At 48.4% G+C, this 17,886-nt stretch overlaps 1 protein-coding gene across 5 annotated transcripts in view; it reads right to left on the bottom strand.

Moving 5' to 3' along the window:
- The window catches only part of TFDP1 (transcription factor Dp-1), a 45,937-nt gene extending 28,936 nt beyond the window's left edge, over window positions 1-17,001 (bottom strand). The window contains exons 1-2 of one of the 5 annotated variants that reach the window (XM_036456442.2): window positions 16,948-17,001; window positions 15,796-15,870 (exon numbers count right to left, since the gene is read on the bottom strand). In XM_036456442.2, the coding sequence (XP_036312335.1) occupies window positions 15,796-15,807 (12 nt within the window). In that variant the 5' untranslated portion in view covers window positions 15,808-15,870; window positions 16,948-17,001. Of the gene's footprint in view, window positions 1-15,795; window positions 15,871-16,289; window positions 16,311-16,627; window positions 16,765-16,792 lie in introns of those variants that run through there. The other 4 variants (XM_036456441.2, XM_036456443.2, XM_045588815.1 and 1 more) reach the window with 4 other exon arrangements.
- Window positions 17,002-17,886: the final 885 nt, after the last annotated feature.

Raw genomic sequence — 17,886 nt, 5'->3', positions numbered from 1 at the left:
CTCTCTTTCCCTTTGTCAGAGAGAGCGAGAGACAGAGAGACAAGGGGGGGGGGGCGCTGTCTCTTGTCTCTCCCTGGCTCACTCAGTCCCCTAGATAATGGTAACTTGCCCCATGGAGGGGCCAACGTGCCCAGAAACAGAGTGAACCCCAGCCAAGAACCTTCAAGGGACGGAATCCTACAACAACCAGGCAAGTGAGTGACGTAGTCACCACCCCACCCCCAACACTCAGGGTACACCACCTTTGGGTGTTGAGCTGGGGGCCCAGTGCAGCTAGAGCCAGACTCCTGACCCACAGAAACCGCAGGGTAACAATGTCGAAGCTCAAGGTTGCCACATGTTGGGTAACTGTTACAGAACCGACAAAGGAGAGTGGTAAGGTGCTGGAGACCACGCAGCTATCTCTCCTGAGCTGTTCATGTGCTGGCCTGTTTCCCATGTCAGCCACCTGCTGTGTGCTTGTCTTTGCTACGGAAAGAACATCATAGTGAGATTACAAAACAATGAGATATGAAGCACTATGCAAAAAAAAAAAAAATTGAGTTAGAGCCCAGCTGGTGTGGCTCAGTGGTTGAGTATCGACACATGGACCAAAAGGTTGCCGGCTCCATTCTAGGTCAGGGCACGTGCACGAGTTTGCCAGCTTGATACCCAGTAGGGGGTGTGCAGGAGGCAGCCGATGGATGTTTCTCTCTCATTGATGTTTCTATCTCTCTAATCTCACACCCTTCCTCTCTCTCTAAAAATCAATAAAAACATCTTTTAAAAAACTAAGAAGCATGGTTCATCACATAAAAAATAGATTCCAAGTAAATAAAAGAATAAAGTGGGAAAAATAAAGCTAGGATCTGGCAAATAGCCAACAGGAGCTTAAGATCAAGGTTCTTGCTGAAAATAATACAAAATAAATTAATATAAATATATTTAAATCTGTGTGGCAAGATCAGAGCACTCCTAGGACAGGGAAGGGGGGGCACAGGGAAGCGAAAAATCAATGCCTCTAGCCAGCACCACCACCTGGAAGACACCATTATGAGAGTCCACCACACAAGGATATTTACCACAGTTCTGCTTACCATAAAGGCAAGCTGCAGGAAACAACCTAAATGCCCACCGGTAGGTTCAAATAAATGAGGGCACATCCAAAACAAAATGCCATGTTAGATCTTGATGCATGTGAGATCTTGATAAATGGAGAAATGCAAACACTAGCTATCTGGCAATGCTAATGAATTACTGTTTGTCTTGAGTATGTGTAAGCGCTTTTATCTTTAAGAGATACATACTAGAATATTTAATGAAATGGCATCAAGTTTGTCCTTGGCTTCACAATCACCTGGCTGGGGTGGAGAAGCATGGACGGACAAGAGAGGGCTGTGAAATGAGGTGGTAACAGGGATGCAGAGGTCACCACCAGTTCGTTTGTTTTTTTAATTATCCATTTATGCTTACCCACATGAAAAAGCCTAGGACAACTTGTGGAACAAAATAGCAGGAAACAGAATGTGAGTTCATTTATGTGAATTTTGTATAGTATATGTGTATGTTTAAACACACACACACACATCTAAGGTGTTAGTCCCCAAAATCATCACCAAAAGGTAATAAAAGTAGCCCTGGACTATGATTTTTCTGATACAATTTGAATTTCTAAATAAACCCTATAGGTGCTCGAATAATGACATCTGACTCAACATCATTTTGTTATAACATTGGCGAGATGCCATAAAAACGTTAACTCTTGTGTATATCAACTGGCCTTTGGTAAAACTGGTTTCATTATACGTCCATTTCACTTAAAAGTTGCAGAACCTCTTGGCAACATTAAGTGAGGACTTGGTGTATTTTTGTAATTAAAGCATAAAACTATTGTCATCTTCTAACAAAAGATACAGTCGCAAGGATAACAAAATCTGAGGATGATGAGGGAGATGAGGATGGAGGCAGAAAGCCATGGACCAGAGTTCAGGACCCCACGGAGCATCCATGGAAAAGTAACCAAGGTGACAGCGAGAGACAATGGAGCAGAGCGCATGACCACAGAGCTGGCCCTGAGGCACAGGCCTGCAGAGTCAGCTGGGGAGCAGAAAAGCAACCAAGTGGAGAAAAAATGACCAGCAAGTGCCAATCCTTCCCTCACAAGAAACCCGTGTCCATCAGTAAAGGGAAGGGGAAGAGGTAGGAGTTAAATTGACCAACTCCAGCAGACTCTGAGGAAAGAAAAAGGAACAGGTGTGGTAGATGGGGTGGGGAGGGGGGCAGAGAGGGTGGATTTGCTTTTGGCGCCAGGAACAGGGGTTGAAACTGCCAGCTTTTCTGAAATTCAAGTGAGACCCTGAGTTCTCTGCCAGGGGCCGTGACATCAGCAATTAACACGTTACAATTTTTCTTCCTCTCCATGATAAGCAAAATTGGGACTCAAATGAACAGCGTAGGTTAAATCCCGTTGTTACTTTTTCTTTTCGTTGGATTCGGAGTTCTCCAGTCTCTTCCGGCTCTGAAGTGCTAAGATTCTTCAGTTCCTCTGCAGTAGCGCCTCCATCGGCCTCCTGCCTCCGCCACCACAGCCCACCTCTTCAGAGTGAAATATAAATTAGCATTTCCATCCCACTCCTGCCGGCCAAGCTGGACCTGAAGGTCAGTCAAATGCTGAATCGCTTAAACTATTATCTTCCACTCCACTCCAAAATGCACAGCGCAGGAACTGCCGCCTGCTCAAGCCAAGCTGTGCCGTTCTATTTCTCACTGAATTCAGTATCTCACTCCCCAATTACAATCCTTCCTAGAAAGAAGCAGACTGAGCCACAGCATCTGCTCTTCTAATCCATAATCCGCCTCCGTCAGTCATCTTAACTCTTGCTTTTCGGCCAGAAAAATATTAAACTTATTCTAGAACAGGCCCAAATGTAAACCTGCCTGGAAGAACACATAACGGGGTTGCAGAACCACTTTTTCACTATTTGTTTATGTCCTGCTTTCTGATGTTTGTGGCAGATTTGCACTCGGTTGCTCTGGAAAGCACCTGGGTTGCGTTCTCTCGCCTGCTGCGTGGTAGAGACTGTTCAGCAGGACCTGATGGGGACACACAACAGCGGGCTAGGATCTGATTTGTCAGGAAGTTGCACCCTATTATTTCTTGGGTGTTTTTTTTATGACGACGTCTGAACCAATGAGCCGCTGCACTGAGTGCTTCTCTTAAACAAAGCCTGTACTGTGTTTAACTGCCCCAGGCCCGCCCTCCTCCTAGCCTCAGTCCCTAAAGGGGAAGCCATGGGTGTCAGAGGTGCTGCCAATCCAACCCTATTCCCCAGGGTGAGTCCCCGCTGCCCACCACCCACAGGATTCCTCTACCCCAGCCACAGCAGCTGCAGGTGGGATGGGCAGAGAAGTCTGCCTACAGAAAGACTGCAGCAGAGGCAGGGAGCAGAGCCAAAACAGGCCACGTGGCCCCAGCACTCAGTGAACCAGTGTCCTCTTCGTGGCCTGTGGGTTCCCGGACCCCACCTCTGATGGCCTGCCTACTTCACTCACGAGTTCAGGTCCTAACAAGGAGCCGAACCCCTCGATCGCACTAGGAGTGAGGTCTACCCCCAGAGCTCTGATTAGACCAACTACGCATGGCCAAGAAGCAGGTGTCAGAGGCCCAGGCCTGTGACGACCTCCAAATTTCCTCAAAGCCTCACGATTTATTCTTCAGAGTCCACCTGAGAGCTGCCGGGGCCAGGCCGCGCAGTGGTGCGTTTGGTCCTTTAATCTTTGCTTCCCTGAGAGAAGGGTACGCCTGTTACCTCATTTTATAGACGAGTCGCCAAGCCCGGGAGAAGAGTCTGCCTGAGGTCACACCACCGGAAACTGCAGAGCTGGAACTCAGAACCAGGCAGCGTAGGTCCACGCGCAACCACTGCCGTGGTCCTCAAGCAGAAATAGTTTCCAGGAGGACACCCACGACCCTGCAGCTCCCCATGCACTCGGCACGGAGGCCCGGGGTGTCCCCTGAGAGTAACACAGCAGGCGGCAGAGACCTTTTCTGCTCATCTAACATACTGAATTTATCAGCTAATTTTAAAAGTAACAAGCCACTAATCTGACTCCTCCACTGGAAAATCTAAATTGCAGCATGCTTTTTTCCTTTTACAACAAACCTAACTCTCTTTTTAACAAAAACCAAGTCACCCAAGGCTAGGAGTTTGAACAGGGACCAGTGGTCCTCCACAACTCCCACGGAGACCCCAGAAGCCTGCAAGGTGTGAGGCTGCACGGGGTCCGGGTAGGTAGATGGCAAGAACAGCACACCGCCACCACCGGCCCTTTCCCTTCCCAGGGGGAGGCAGGGTTTCCAGGACCAGGGCCCACACCTGCCCATTGCTCACTCCGACAAAGGCCTGTGAGGTGGGCGGAAAGGGCCACCATCACTGCAGGAGAGGTCGGGCCTACAGTCACCACAGAAACCCACCTCCACACCAACCGGCTCTTATCCTTTCCACCCCAAAGTCGGACTTGGTCGTGCAGCTCCCAGAGGAGCCTCTTTACAGTTTGTCAGGAAAAAGAAGGGGTTACATGCGTGGGAGGAAGGCGTCTCTACAGTCCCCACTTCCGGCCTGGAAATGCTCTGCAACACCTAAGTGTACAGACAGGATTTCTCCAGAGTTACAAAACCCCATGAGAGTGTTTCATTTTGTGACTTCCCTCCTACTCAAGCTGTGTGCGTGCGTGCGTGTGTGTGTGTGTGTGTGTGTGTGTGTGTATGTGTGTGAGTGTGTGTTGGGGGAGGGGCACCTAGCTCATGGCATCATAAAAGGAGAATGAAACACCCAAATATTCCATAGCCATCTTAACTCACAGGCTACACATTTGGATAATAGTAAGGCAAACCTTTATCTTTTATGCTGCACATCATTTCAAACAAGGTATCTAAATTTAAAAAACAACAGGTTTTCAAAAGAACTGCTAAAGTTATAATAACCTCAAAAAATAAATAATGTCTTTATCTGGGTTAATCTAAAAGCTCACCAGGTCAAAGACAAGTGTGGCTTTATAACTGACCCTCAAGCTCAGCTATGAGACAAAGTTAGAGGTTGAACATACATCTCTCCCTCCTCATCCTTCTTCCCTTCTCTGCAAAACAGGATTTGGGGCCTATCAATATAGGTGGCGTAAGATATTTTCACTCAAACCCTGATTTTTCTGAAAAGCAAAAGAAACAACAGAAAAATAAGACCCATACTAGGTACTCCAAATCATTAATACTTTTAAACAAAGGAAGTAAGATATTATGCAACAGCCAAAAAGATCTGATGTGCTATACTTGTACTGTGCTGTAATCATTTACCCAAGAAGATACAAGAATGCACAGGACTACTGTGAACTCGGGCCTCAGAATCTTGATAATTACACTGAATAATGATAAACAAATATATACTAATCACTCAAGTGAAGAAAAAAATATTAAAATTACCCCTAAATACTATCTGTATTTAATGTTAAAATCCAAGGTTTACACTGAGGTGATTTTATACTTATGACTCTCACTATAAGACAAAAGCAAACTAATGTAAACATTTTGCCGTGAAATGAAGATGAAAACTTTAATACCCTTAATGTATAAAAAGTGGATGCAAATCAACATGAAATAAACCTGAATAAAGAAAATGAGCAGAGTGTATGTTCATCCATTCACAGTGAAACACTGTTTTAAAAGGAAAACATTCAACTTCTAAATAAAAAAAAATGCAAGCTAAAACAAAATGCCATTTAATATTTCACCTATCCAATGAAGCAAATTTGTGGGTTTTTTTAATTATCATCTTATCAAATTCAATGTTGAAAAGAGAAGGTTAAAATGGGATTCACCTACAATCTGATGGAAGTAAAAACTGGTACAGTAATTTTGGAAAGTAATCTGATAGTCTCTCAAAGATACAGTGCATGTATGTGTTGCATCACACATGTCCTCACACACCCACATCCATCCATGCACACTCGTGCCTATCCAGGCACGGCCATAAACATCCACACAGAATTATACTCCCAATAATTTATCCTAAGATATCATCATGGATCTGGGCAAATGTGAAATTTAACTGGAAAACACTGACATCCCCAACACTGGGAACTGAGGAACTGAGGTACATCAGCATGGAGTAAGGTTTGTCAAACAACTTGATATTCTCCACTCTCTTATAAGAAGCTGATGGCTTTCAGGACTCTCAGGTAACCCACACACCTGTGCTCCAGAAAGTTCAGCAGCGTGCTATCCAACAGTCAGGTGTGCTCATTTCTAAAAGTCCCTTTATGCCCCTTGTACGTTATTAAAAGCCTGGGGCAAACAAGTAAGTGTTGGTCAGAATGTGGAGAAAAGGGAACCCTTGTGCAGACTGGCACAGCCACTGTGGAAAGCAGTATGAAGTTACCACAAAAAAAATTAAAAATGGAGCCCAGCCGGTGTTGCTAGTGATTGAGCGTCGGCCTATGAACCAGGAGGTGACGGTTGAATTCCAAGTCAGGGCACATGGATTGTAGCCTCAATCCCCAGTAGAGGGCATGTAACAGGCAGCCAATCAATGATTCTCATCATAGATGTTTCTCTCTCCCTTCCTCTCTGAAACCAATAAAAATATTTATTTTTAATTAAAAGTGGAGCTGTCTATGCCCCAGTAATTCCACTTCTGGGAATATATCCAAAGAAACCCAAAACACTAATTCGAAAGAATATATGCACCCTATGTTCACTGCAGCATTATTTACAATAGCTAAGATTTGGAAGCAGCCCGTGTCTATCAGTAGGTGAGAGGATAACAGCTGTGGTCCATTTACACAATGGAATACTTCTCAGCCATAAAAAAGGAAATCTTGCCCTTTGCGATGTTATATAAGGGGACACCGGGGTGCAGGGTTCATGGATGAACCTGGAGAAATTTATGCTAATGAAATGAGCCAGTCAGAGAAAGCTAACACCATATGATTTCACTCATGTGTGTAATCTAAAGAATAAAATGATCTAAAAAGCAAAACAGAGCAGACTTATAGAGAACAGGCTAGACTGACAGCTCTAGGCAGAGGGGGGCAGGAGGTGGGGCTTGGTGGGGGGACTGAGCAAAAAAGAGAAAAAAATTCATGGACACAGACAACAGTGTGGTGATTGCTGAAGGGATAGGGGTAGGAGGAAATGGAGGAGGATAAAGGGGGAATCAATGGTGATGAACAGAGACTTGACTTTGAGTGGTGAACTCAGTACAGTATACAGATGTGTTGTGGAACTGTGCACCTGAAACCTGTGTAATTTCATTAACCAGCATAACGCCAATAAATCCAGGAAAAGGGGGGGAAAAAGTCTGGGGAAAATGTCAAATAATCTAAAAGGTTGTTCAGTGTCTTTATATCTTTTATGTTCTCCATCCATTTTACAGAGATCAGAACTGGATAGTATGAGTACGGTTTATGTAAGAGACTCAGCAAGAATGGACCCATCACTTAGAAAGGACTTTCACTCTAGACCAGTGGTTCTAACCTTTCTAATGCCACGACCCTTTCATACAGTTCCTCATGTTGTGGTGACCCCCAACCATAAATTATTTTTGTTGCTATAATTTTGCTAGTTATGACTCGTAATGTAAAATATCTGTGTTTACGTAATGTAAATATCTGTGTTTTCCAATGGTCTTAGGCGACCCTGCTAGCGGTTCTCAACCTGTGGGTCGCGCGGCATTAGAAAGCTTGAGAACCACTGCTCTACAGGCAAAAGAGTGGGGAGGGAGTGAATACACATTTGTTTGAATTTAAAATGTGTAAAGGCATGCATCATTTTTATCATTTCCCATTTTAACTCACTTTTTCAAGAACTGACCATCTATAATTTCCCCAACATGTCAAATCAACGTACAGCTGCTAAAAATAACGCGGTTAAAAAAAAGTGACTGACTTGGAGAAATACGATAGATTAAAGAGAAAAGGAAGAATAAATAGAACATACAGTACATTTACATCTTTGTAAAACATGCCTTTATTTTATATGACTAAATAAAAACCCAACAGGAACATTACTACAAAATACCAACAATTCATCTCAGATACTGGCTGGTGATATTTTTTTCTTCTTTTTACTTTCCCGAAACTCTCTAAGTTTTATACAATTAACATTACTTTTATAAACAGAAGAAATATTACTTGAACTGTTTCAGTACCTCAAACTCTTTACTCATGGAAATTCTGCTAAATGTGCATTCCAATGATTGTGACAGAAAAGCTTGCTGGTGTGACAGGACTGCCATTCATTAAAAACAAAACTCACGGTTTATGCTGAGCTGCCCCACAGAACAACCTGGGAATGACGAGTTTCTCTGCAGAATGAACCATGGAGGCGGCTAGCACACCCGTCACCTGTCACCTGGGAGGTGGAGCACAGGACAGAGCTGAGCTGGGGGTGGGAGGGAGGGGGGCTGTGGAGACAGTCGGGCTCTGGAAACTGTCTGGTTTTCTGACTTACAGGCCATTACCTTCTTGGTTCTTTGCCTAGCAGAGATCTTCACCGGCTCCTTGTCTTAGACCTTTGGGATGTGACGTTATGTAAGGGACACCAGGGTGCACAGTTCAAGCGTGTGTGTTAAAAGATGCTGCATTTTAGAACCTGAGGATGCAGAGCGGTTTCATTCATCCCATCCAACAAGCATTCCCTTCAAAACTGGGTCGTGCGAAAACCGATTTTGATGAACAGGGTCCTAAGTTCAAACAAGAGACCCTGACAAGAAGAGGTAAACACAACTCTTCATTCTGGAGGTTCCACGTCACCTGTGGTAGATCTGAACAGCACCCACAAACTGCAACTGAAAGCCAGCCAGCCTCCAAATACAAGTCCTCACGCAGAGTTGAGTCTGCAGGAGTAGCGGACAGTCAGCAGGGATTTACAGACGGCCGACTCCCTTCCAGGCCAGGTGCCATGCAGACACAGCAGCCATATTATTTGTGGCCGATCCCCTAATAATGGTAATCATTTCAGTTAGGAGGTGCCTGAGGGCCAGTCCCTCCTGCGGTTCAGCCAAGGCCAACACCCCACATCCCAGATGACATGCATTCCAGAGATCTGGTGCCCTCAGCAAGGATCCGAAGGGTCATGACAGGTGCAGGCCGTGTGCCATCTCTGACCCATCCCTGGCCGCTCTTCCCTAGAAATCCAGCCCCTCCTAAACAGTATGAAAATGCAGGCAAGAGAAGCCAGGGGTCAATGACAAATGAGAGTTTTCTAATTGTTCTAACTGAAAAATAATATAATGTATTAAGTACCGAGAGAGAAGGGCTCTTTGAAAAGGCGATTATGTGAGGAAAACATCATCTAAGAGTTACAGTGCAAGTCAGGCTATGCATCAATAACACAGGCAAGTTTCCCAATTGTTTCACAACCAACTGTGAAGATAATTTTTTTACACAGCAGAAGGACAAAGCTAAACAAAAAAAGCTGATTATATGAGGGGGAAAAGATATCCCTTTTATTTTTTGAGTTTTATACCAGGTGTGTGCATAATACCTCTTTTAAAGCAAGATGTTTCAGGGCGACACTTTTAATTAAGCTCTATCTTTCTGCTGTTTAATACCATCTCAGAGTTCTCCATTTTCATTCCACGTAAAAAAAAAAAAAAAATTAACTCTGAAACATGAAAACCCTGTTGCAAAAACAAGCATACCATCGTGGATTTCTCCTCCATTTAAACCTGAGTGACCCCCTTCTTCATCTCAAATGTGAAGTTGTTGCTTTACGAGGGCAAGCAGAAGAAAAGGCGGTACTAGATGACTGAAGTAGTGTCCGTTCCCAGAACTCACTGCATCAAAGACTGGCGGAAACAGCAGGTTATTGCCATGCCAGGTTTATTTCTTCAGCCCTGAATTTCATCACCGAGGTCTAGGTCTGTAAAACGACACTCAGGACATGTATTTTTAGATGAGCTCATTAGTCTCCTATTGGTATTAAACCAGGCCTCATTATAGCATCCCTCTAAAGCTTAGATAGGATGCCTTTTTCTCTGGTCTCCAGCTCTCAATAATACAATTTAGGGATTTTTTTATTTTATTTTTTCCAAAACATAAGAGGACTCACAGGGCAGCTTTTAAAACGGTGGCCCATCACTCTAGCTGGTTTGGCTCAGTGGATAGGGTCGGCCTGTGGACTCAAGGGTCCCGGGTTTGATTCTGGTCAAGGGCACATGCCCAGGTTACGAGCTCCATCCCCAGTAGGGAGTGTGCAAGAGGCAGACAATCAATGATTCTCTCTCATCATTGATGTTTCTATCTCTCTCTACCTCTCCCTTCTTCTCTGAAACCAATAAAAATATATTTTAAAAAAACCTGAGGCCCATGGACTAAAAACCTACATGGAGCTGCCCCAGTACTGCCCCCACCCCAAGATCAGGCTGGCATTTCGGTTGTCTTCCTCCCTCAGGAGGGCCTTTGGCCAAGTGCTCAGGGGTAGTGGCCTGGGGTCTGGGTCAGGACTCACTGGGCACATTAGGCTGTCGCTCTGCTCTCACACCTGCAATGTGGAGGGGCGGGCCCCGGAATACCCACCACAGTCTGAACCTGCCACTCAACATCTCTTGGCAAAAGCACCCTTATAATTTAAAAAAATCAACTACCTAGCTCTCTGCTCTTTACAAACCTTCATGATACTGGACAAAGATGCGAATGCAATCTTTCCAGTAGGGATGGAGGTGACACTGTTCCTTCTCCTCCTCCTTCCCGGGGCCGTGAGGAACTTCTGAAACTGGAAGCTGGGGACACAGGCTCTGCCTGTGACCTTGAGAAAGTACTTGAACCACACTCCCTCACTCACTGCCCCTTCTAGCTCCAGTTCTAAAAGAACTATTGCTGCTATGCAGGTCCTTTATCTTGTAACTAGTTTTCCAAATACTGACAGCATCAAACTGCTCATGGGGACCTACCGATTGGAAAAAGATGGTGGGGAAGGGGGGCAGCCCAGGCAACACACGAACAGTCATGTCAGATGCCTTCCACTTTCTACTTCACACAACTGCAGCCTTTAATACGAAGATCTAACAATTATAATATTTATATTTCCTTTAAAGTTTACTGTTACCTTAGACGCTTTCCTCAGTGTTGAAAATGTAATTGCATTCTTTTTTTTTTAATATATATTTTTTATTGATTTCTTACAGAGAGGGAGAGAGATAGAGTTAGAAACATCGATGAGAGAGAAACATCAATCAGCTGCCTCCTGCACACCCCCCACTGCGGCTGCACCCGCAACCAAGGTACATGCCCTTAACTGGAATCGAACCTGGGACTTTTCAGTCCACAGGCTAACACTCTATCCACTGAGCCAAACCGGTTTCTGCTGTAATGCATTCTTAACAAGGCAAACATTGCCAATCATGACCTGTGCTCATGGGAACTGTGGTTGGCACAAAATAAAATTCACAGACATCTAATTTCATAAATCAATACACAATAAACTACATTTTTCACCTATCAGGGCGACAAGACCCCATGATGGAGAGAACAGGCCCATGGCTTCAGGAAAATAGGTCCACACAGTTCCAGTTACTGGAAAGCATGCTGCCATGTCCTTTGACCTGCCATGATTCTCTCTACAGGAACTGAGAAAAAACATCCAAGATGTACATCTAAGGATAGTCCCTGAGCTTCAGGTGTGAGAACAAGAGACAGCCTGCATGTGGCCAGTGAGTCCCAAAACACACACACACACACACCACACACACACGGCCACGGGATCCTGTGATGGCAATGGTGGAAGACCCCAGAGAAGTTTAATGACCAATCAGTATTCTTTTCTAGGCTGCACTAACCCCCACCAGGATGTTGGCAAATACAAGGAGAAGTGGCCCTCAGGTGTCTCAAGACTTGGGAAGGGACCACTGTCACTGTGTAGGCCAGTCCCCTCAGCAAGGAAATTCTTGCCCCAAATACCAATAGCAACCAATCTCTCTCTTACATTAAATTTCTGGGGTGCACTTTTGCGCAGGGCCAGACCTACCCCCAAAATTGTTGCTAGTGGTCAATTTTGAGTGCCCACGCTTGGGGCCTTCATAACTTCCACAAAGTGTTTCCTCCTCTGCTGCCTCCTCCTCCACACCGCGTAGGAATAGTGAATCTGTACTTTACCATAGGAATTCTCCACTTCAAGCATATAACTTAATTCAAGTAAGCATATGTTGAAGGCAAGAGTGAAGGCTCTGGTAACCCGGGGCCTGCTCTCAGCTTTGCTTCTCAGGCCAGGCGGCTGCGACTGGCAGGAGTGGGCGTCTCGGGTCCTCGAGCAGCCTGGGCGTCCACCCTCTCGCCACACCTCCCCAGGCACCATCTCTCACCTCTGTGTGACCAGAGCAAAACCAGAGAAGCAGGACAGACGGATTCACCATGAGGACGCCTAGCGGCAGCCCACTCATTCCTGCCATTTTAAACACACATCCTAGCACACCTCCCGCGGAAGAGACACACTTCTGAAATGAAATGTTAACCACTGATCACCAAGGAATCAGACTCATTTTCCTATATTTCTGGGAAATGTGGGGTTTTTCTAAACCACATGTGTCAAACACAAGGCCCGCGGGCCAAATCCGTCCCGCCAGGCCTTGCAATGTGGCCCTCACCGCGCTGTCATCACTGCACTCCGCTGCGTTTCCATCACAGTGACAGTTTATGACTGTTCAGTAAACCATTCGGCCCGCGATTTAGGCTGGATTTTAGATTTTGGCCCCTTCTCTGATTGAGTTCGACACCCCTATTCTAAACAAAGGAATTACAGTGTTTTGTCTAAATATCTTTTTAAAGAACACACAAATATTTGTGTTCTTGAAACAGAAGACATAAGGTTTACAGTTGGTGCTAGAGTACAATAGGGGAGCCCCACTTCCATGCTCTTCCCAACCCCCCCCCCACCACACACACACACACACACCACCTTAGCTCTCTTCCTCATCCTCTGATTTCAGTGAAAAGGGCACTGCTTTCCTGAGAGGCCCCCAACACCGGGCCCCGCCACTCTGCTGTATCCCACAACCGACAAGCTTCGTGAGCAGCTCGCTGTTGGACACGAGCACTCAACAAACGGCAGCACTGGGTGCGTGAACAGAGGAGCGCAGGTTACCATCGCTTCAGGTGTTTCCACCTCTATCCCCCCCAGCCCAGCACTGAGGCAGACGGACATGCACAGGAACCAGGGCGCCAGGCTCCCGTAGAAGTCTCATCGGAGGTGCGTCTACAACACGACAGGTGAAAAGCTCCAAGTCTTTCCAGAAGACCAGTTGGCACCAGGCCCCTTAGACCAAAGACACTGCTCGGCAGGTTAACCTGCAACAGTCATCGTGCCCAGACAACCCCCCATGCTGCCCCCTGACCTGCTGCCCCTCTGCAGGTCCTGCCAGCCCAGCCCACTTCCTCTCCCCCTCAAAGGTGGCTCCTGTCCGGCCCATGCCCACCACTCCTTCCCATCCAGTCAATGAGCTCACTCCTGCCCAGCCATTTCCCTGGCTACATCCCTAAAGCCTGCCGGTCGCCCTGGACCTCCACTGGACATAGGAAGCTGCCACACCATTGTTTCCTCATCCTGCTCACCAAATTCTGACAGGCTGACCCCTCAAGAGTCTCCTAAGTTTGTCCTCCTCTGTGACCCCCAAAACCTAACTCCAGCCCCCTCTAGTCTCCCTGGACCCCAACAGCCTCCCATGGAGCCCCCAGAGTTCTGCAAACCTGGGGTCCTAGCCACCCCCTTCATCCCAAAAGGCTCGGCTCTCACCTGGGATTCTGGGCTTTGATCTTATACCTAAGAGAAACTGCAACACCGCTGCTTAATTAAGTGAACTACTTCTCCTTTCCCCTGCAACACGGTTGCCAAAGTCATCTTTCCAAACTCAAATGCCACGCGCCTATTTAAAAAAGTAAGGTTAACTAGAGAAAAGGCCTAAGAAAAGTAAACGCCCTTACCTGACCACAGTCTCCATTTCCAGCGTGGTCCACCAGCCCCGGTGGAACCTGGCTGCAGCCACTCCTGGCATCACCCAGCTCTCGGGACAAGAAGGCCACTTCCCCTCTGTTTCTCCCCCACGCTGTTTCTCCAGCTGAACTACACACCCCATTATCACCATCACGGAGCCCACGGTCAAACAGCTCCAAGGCAACCACCCCGCAGCCCAGCCATTAGGCAGCCCTCCGCCGCCGCACTTCCCAAGGGCTGCTTCTCCAACAGCGAGTGAAAGTCAGGAAAGGCTGCTGATGAGCCTTTCTCCCTGCACCCAGAGGCCAACAAGGCAGCAAAGACAGCCCCTCAGACAAGGAGTCTCCCCTCTCCTCTGGTCTTTAACTTAAAAAAAGCACAGGTAAAAATGGGTTCCCTGAAACACACAAGCCCAGAACTGCACGCACTCCTACAGAGGCACGGGGGTCCAGCAGTACCTTCTTAAAGATGCCTCCTTAACCTGCTCCTGGGCACATACTAACCTAGCCTGCCTCTCTGGGGAATACGTTGACAAATGCAATTAGAGATGATAAAAATCAAGCTAACGTGATACACGGATTACGACTTCAACTTGAAACATTAGCACAGTGTTTCCCAAAGTGTGGTGCCCGTACCCCCAGGGTACGGGAAGAGTTTGGTGGGGGTATGCATTGCACCGGAGTTTGGTGGGGATATGCACTGCACCGTGCTTAGCTGCGCCTAATTCTATGTTCTCATGAGTACGAGAGGTACTCAGCGTTATGGAAATTATAGAAGGGGTACACACATGTCAAAAGTTTGGGAAACACTGCATTAGCGCACAGGATGCAATTGTGTGTTCATACACGCTCTCCGCCAAATCAAACCCAGTGCTGGAAGACAGGAGCCCAACGTGAGAGCATGCCCAGCAGTCGGTGAGAGCAGGGGGCGCTCTCCATCGGACTTCTCAGAGACCATGGAAACCTCTGAAATGATGAAAAGGCATAATGCCTATGATTGGTCCCACAGATATGGACACATTTACTTCCTCTAGCTGTGTTTCAAGTGGATGTAGAGTACCTGAGCTGTATTTCCACCTCTGTGCAATAAATAAGTAAATAAACAAACAGCCTCTTCTCCCTAACGTGTACAGGACAATGCATTCTAAGAAACACTAACGGATAGAACTAGGGTTTCAGTGACTTTAGCTGACTATATTACAAAGTATAGTAAAAACTACCTAACCAATGAAACAGACTATGTGTTTAGACCTAAAGCCTATTTCTTGGAAGAAGTTTAAAAAAAACCCATTCAATACATTCTATTGTTTCAGGACAAACACAAAGCAAATTTTCTACATTTCATTCATCACCAAAATCCATTTTTTTCTGAGGAAAAAATGTGGCCAAAACAAGGTGAGTTTTAAATGGCAGAAAGAACTTTGTTGATAAAAGCTGAATTAACTTCCTGCCCTCTGCACAAAGCAGGTGCACAGGGGCATTCTGCACACGACCAGCCCTCACTGAATTCAGGGTGGTCTTCAACAAAGACATTCAAAATTCTGAGTTAACGCAGTCTGAAAAGATGAAGGAAAAGTCAGATGATATCATTTCAGCCTCACGCAACATCTGTCGTTGGTGCCAAGACTGCAAAACCCAGGTGTAGAAGCAAATCACGCATACCTCTGTAAAAGCTATTAAGAGTTATTTCATCTTTTTCACTTTTATCCTGTATTACGTGCTTTAAGTCTGGTAATAAACAGCCCTGCAGTTTGCGTTGTCATTCTTAAATAAAGTGGGAAAACCACAAAGAAAGGAGGCAAATATCTGTGTATGTAAAAACCAAGCAAATATACTCACATCTTTTGCCATGTTACCAGATCCGTGAAATCAATGCTATCAATGTTCACCCTCCAGAGAAGAAAGATGATTTTTCTGGTAAGAAAGAAAAAACAGAAATGCGTAAGCATGAGAAAAGAAGTTAATAAAATATCAACATTTTCCCCAGTGCCATCACCAACCATCCTGATTGCCTCTGCAGGTAACAGGCACTTTCCTTTCTAAACCCACACTCCATCCTCCAAGGGCAGCTGGGAAAGAAAGAAAAAAAAAAAAACAACAACCCACATCTGAGATTTTGAAAAGTCATCTAAATGAACGAAAATGCAGCCAACACCAAGATGCCCGGCCCCGCTCCCTGCAGACCCCCGTCCTCCTCGACGCCCACACAAAGGCTCCGGCGCGGCACCCGGTCGGGCCTGGGACACAGCCTGCGCCCGCGCACCCAGGGCGCAGCGGGGGACCCCTTGCCAAACGCCTGGAAGCAGCCCCTCTGGCCCTGCGCAAAAGCGCACCCCGGGAGCGCCCGGGCCCCGCCGGCTCGATCCCCTCGCCCGCTCGGCCGGCCGGTAACTCTGACAGGTGGGCTTCCGGGGTCCGGCCTCCGGCCTGTCACTAGGCCGCGGCCGCCTCGCCGCGAGCGTCTCCCGCGCGCGCCGGAACCGGCAGTCGAACAGGCCAAGTCGGGGTCAGCGCCGCCCCCACGCGCCCCGGACCCCCAGACCTTGTGCGCCGGGCCGACCCCAACCCCCGCCGGGTGCAGACGCCGGCGCTGCTGCTCCGCCAGAAGGCCACCTGCAGGCCCCGCCGGGGGGGACCCGGGACCCCCCCCCCGACCCCACAGCCGGGTCACCTGGGAACCCCCGACGGTGGCGCCCAGAACTGGGGGGGCAGGAGGCGGGAGAACCCGGAGAGGCGCGCACACGCGGCGGGGAAGGGGGACGGGAACCTGTAGGCGCCCCGCGTGTTCGCGCCCCTCCCGGGACCCCGGCCCGCTCCGGCCCCCTGCCCGCCGCACCTGGCTGACGGTCAGCGCGCGGACACGCGGGGGCAGACGCGAGGGCGCGGGAACGGACACGCGGGCGCGGACACGCGGACACGGACACGCGGGCGGTCCCGGCGCGCACTCCGGCCCGGGGTCCTGCCCTGCAAGGCGCCGGGCGCGGGGCTCACCCTGCCGAGCGGGCGTCGGGCGGCGTGACGTGCGCGGCGCGGTGACGTGGGCGTCGGCCCGGCTCCGGCAGCGCGCCTGCGCGCGTTTTCGCGCCTTCGGCGCCCTCCTCCTCCTCCTCCTCCCGCCGGGAGGCCCGCGCTTGGCTCGGAGGGGGGGGGATGGGCTGCGCGTGCGCGTCTGTGTGCGCGCGCGCGGGGCGGAGATGGAGACCCAGGGACTGGCGCCGGGATGCGCGGTTGCGCGCGCGCGCGGGGGTGAGGAGCCAGTGGGGTGTGCACGTGTGCGCACACGGAGGACAGGGGCCGGGGATGTGTGCACCTGTGCGCACATGGAGGACGGGGGCCCAGGTCGCGTGTGCATTTGTGCGCACACGGGGCAGCGTGTGTGTACACTTGTGCGCACATGGGAAACGGATGAGAGTGGATGCACACGTAGGAAAGGAGCCACGGATGTGTGCACCTATGAGTATGCACACATGGATGAGAGCGGGAGGATGTCTGTGTGTGCGCATGTGTAAGTGCACAGAGAGGAAAGGGGCCAGCTGTGTGTGTCCCTGTGCACGTGGGTATACTTGCTAAAGTGTGTGCACATGGGAAGAAAAAGGTTTGATTTTTTAGCCAGGGGAGTTTATGTGCACACATGGAGGAGGGGGCCGGTGTTCCCACCTGTAGGTGTGCGCACTTGGGGGAGGAAGGGAGACTGGGTGTGTGGACACGTGCAGGTTGGGTGCACGCAGGAGTGTATGTGTACTTGAGAAAGGCAAGCGGGCTGGGATGTGCCCATGGGCATGTTTGGTTGAGTTCCGTGTATGTGCACGAGAAGAAGAGGAGGGCGCACGTGAGTTCAGATGCTAGGAGGAGGCCGGGAGTGTGCGCACGCAGCTTGTAAGGCCCTGCCCACCTGGCGCTCTCCTCTCCCGGTCTAGCCCTCAACCTCTA

This window comes from Pipistrellus kuhlii, unplaced genomic scaffold (genome assembly GCF_014108245.1).
Source record: "Pipistrellus kuhlii isolate mPipKuh1 unplaced genomic scaffold, mPipKuh1.p scaffold_m20_p_3, whole genome shotgun sequence".
NCBI lineage: Eukaryota > Metazoa > Chordata > Mammalia > Chiroptera > Vespertilionidae > Pipistrellus > Pipistrellus kuhlii.
The sequence above is the reverse complement of the archived record's forward strand: the minus strand, read 5'-3'. Positions and strand labels throughout refer to the sequence as shown.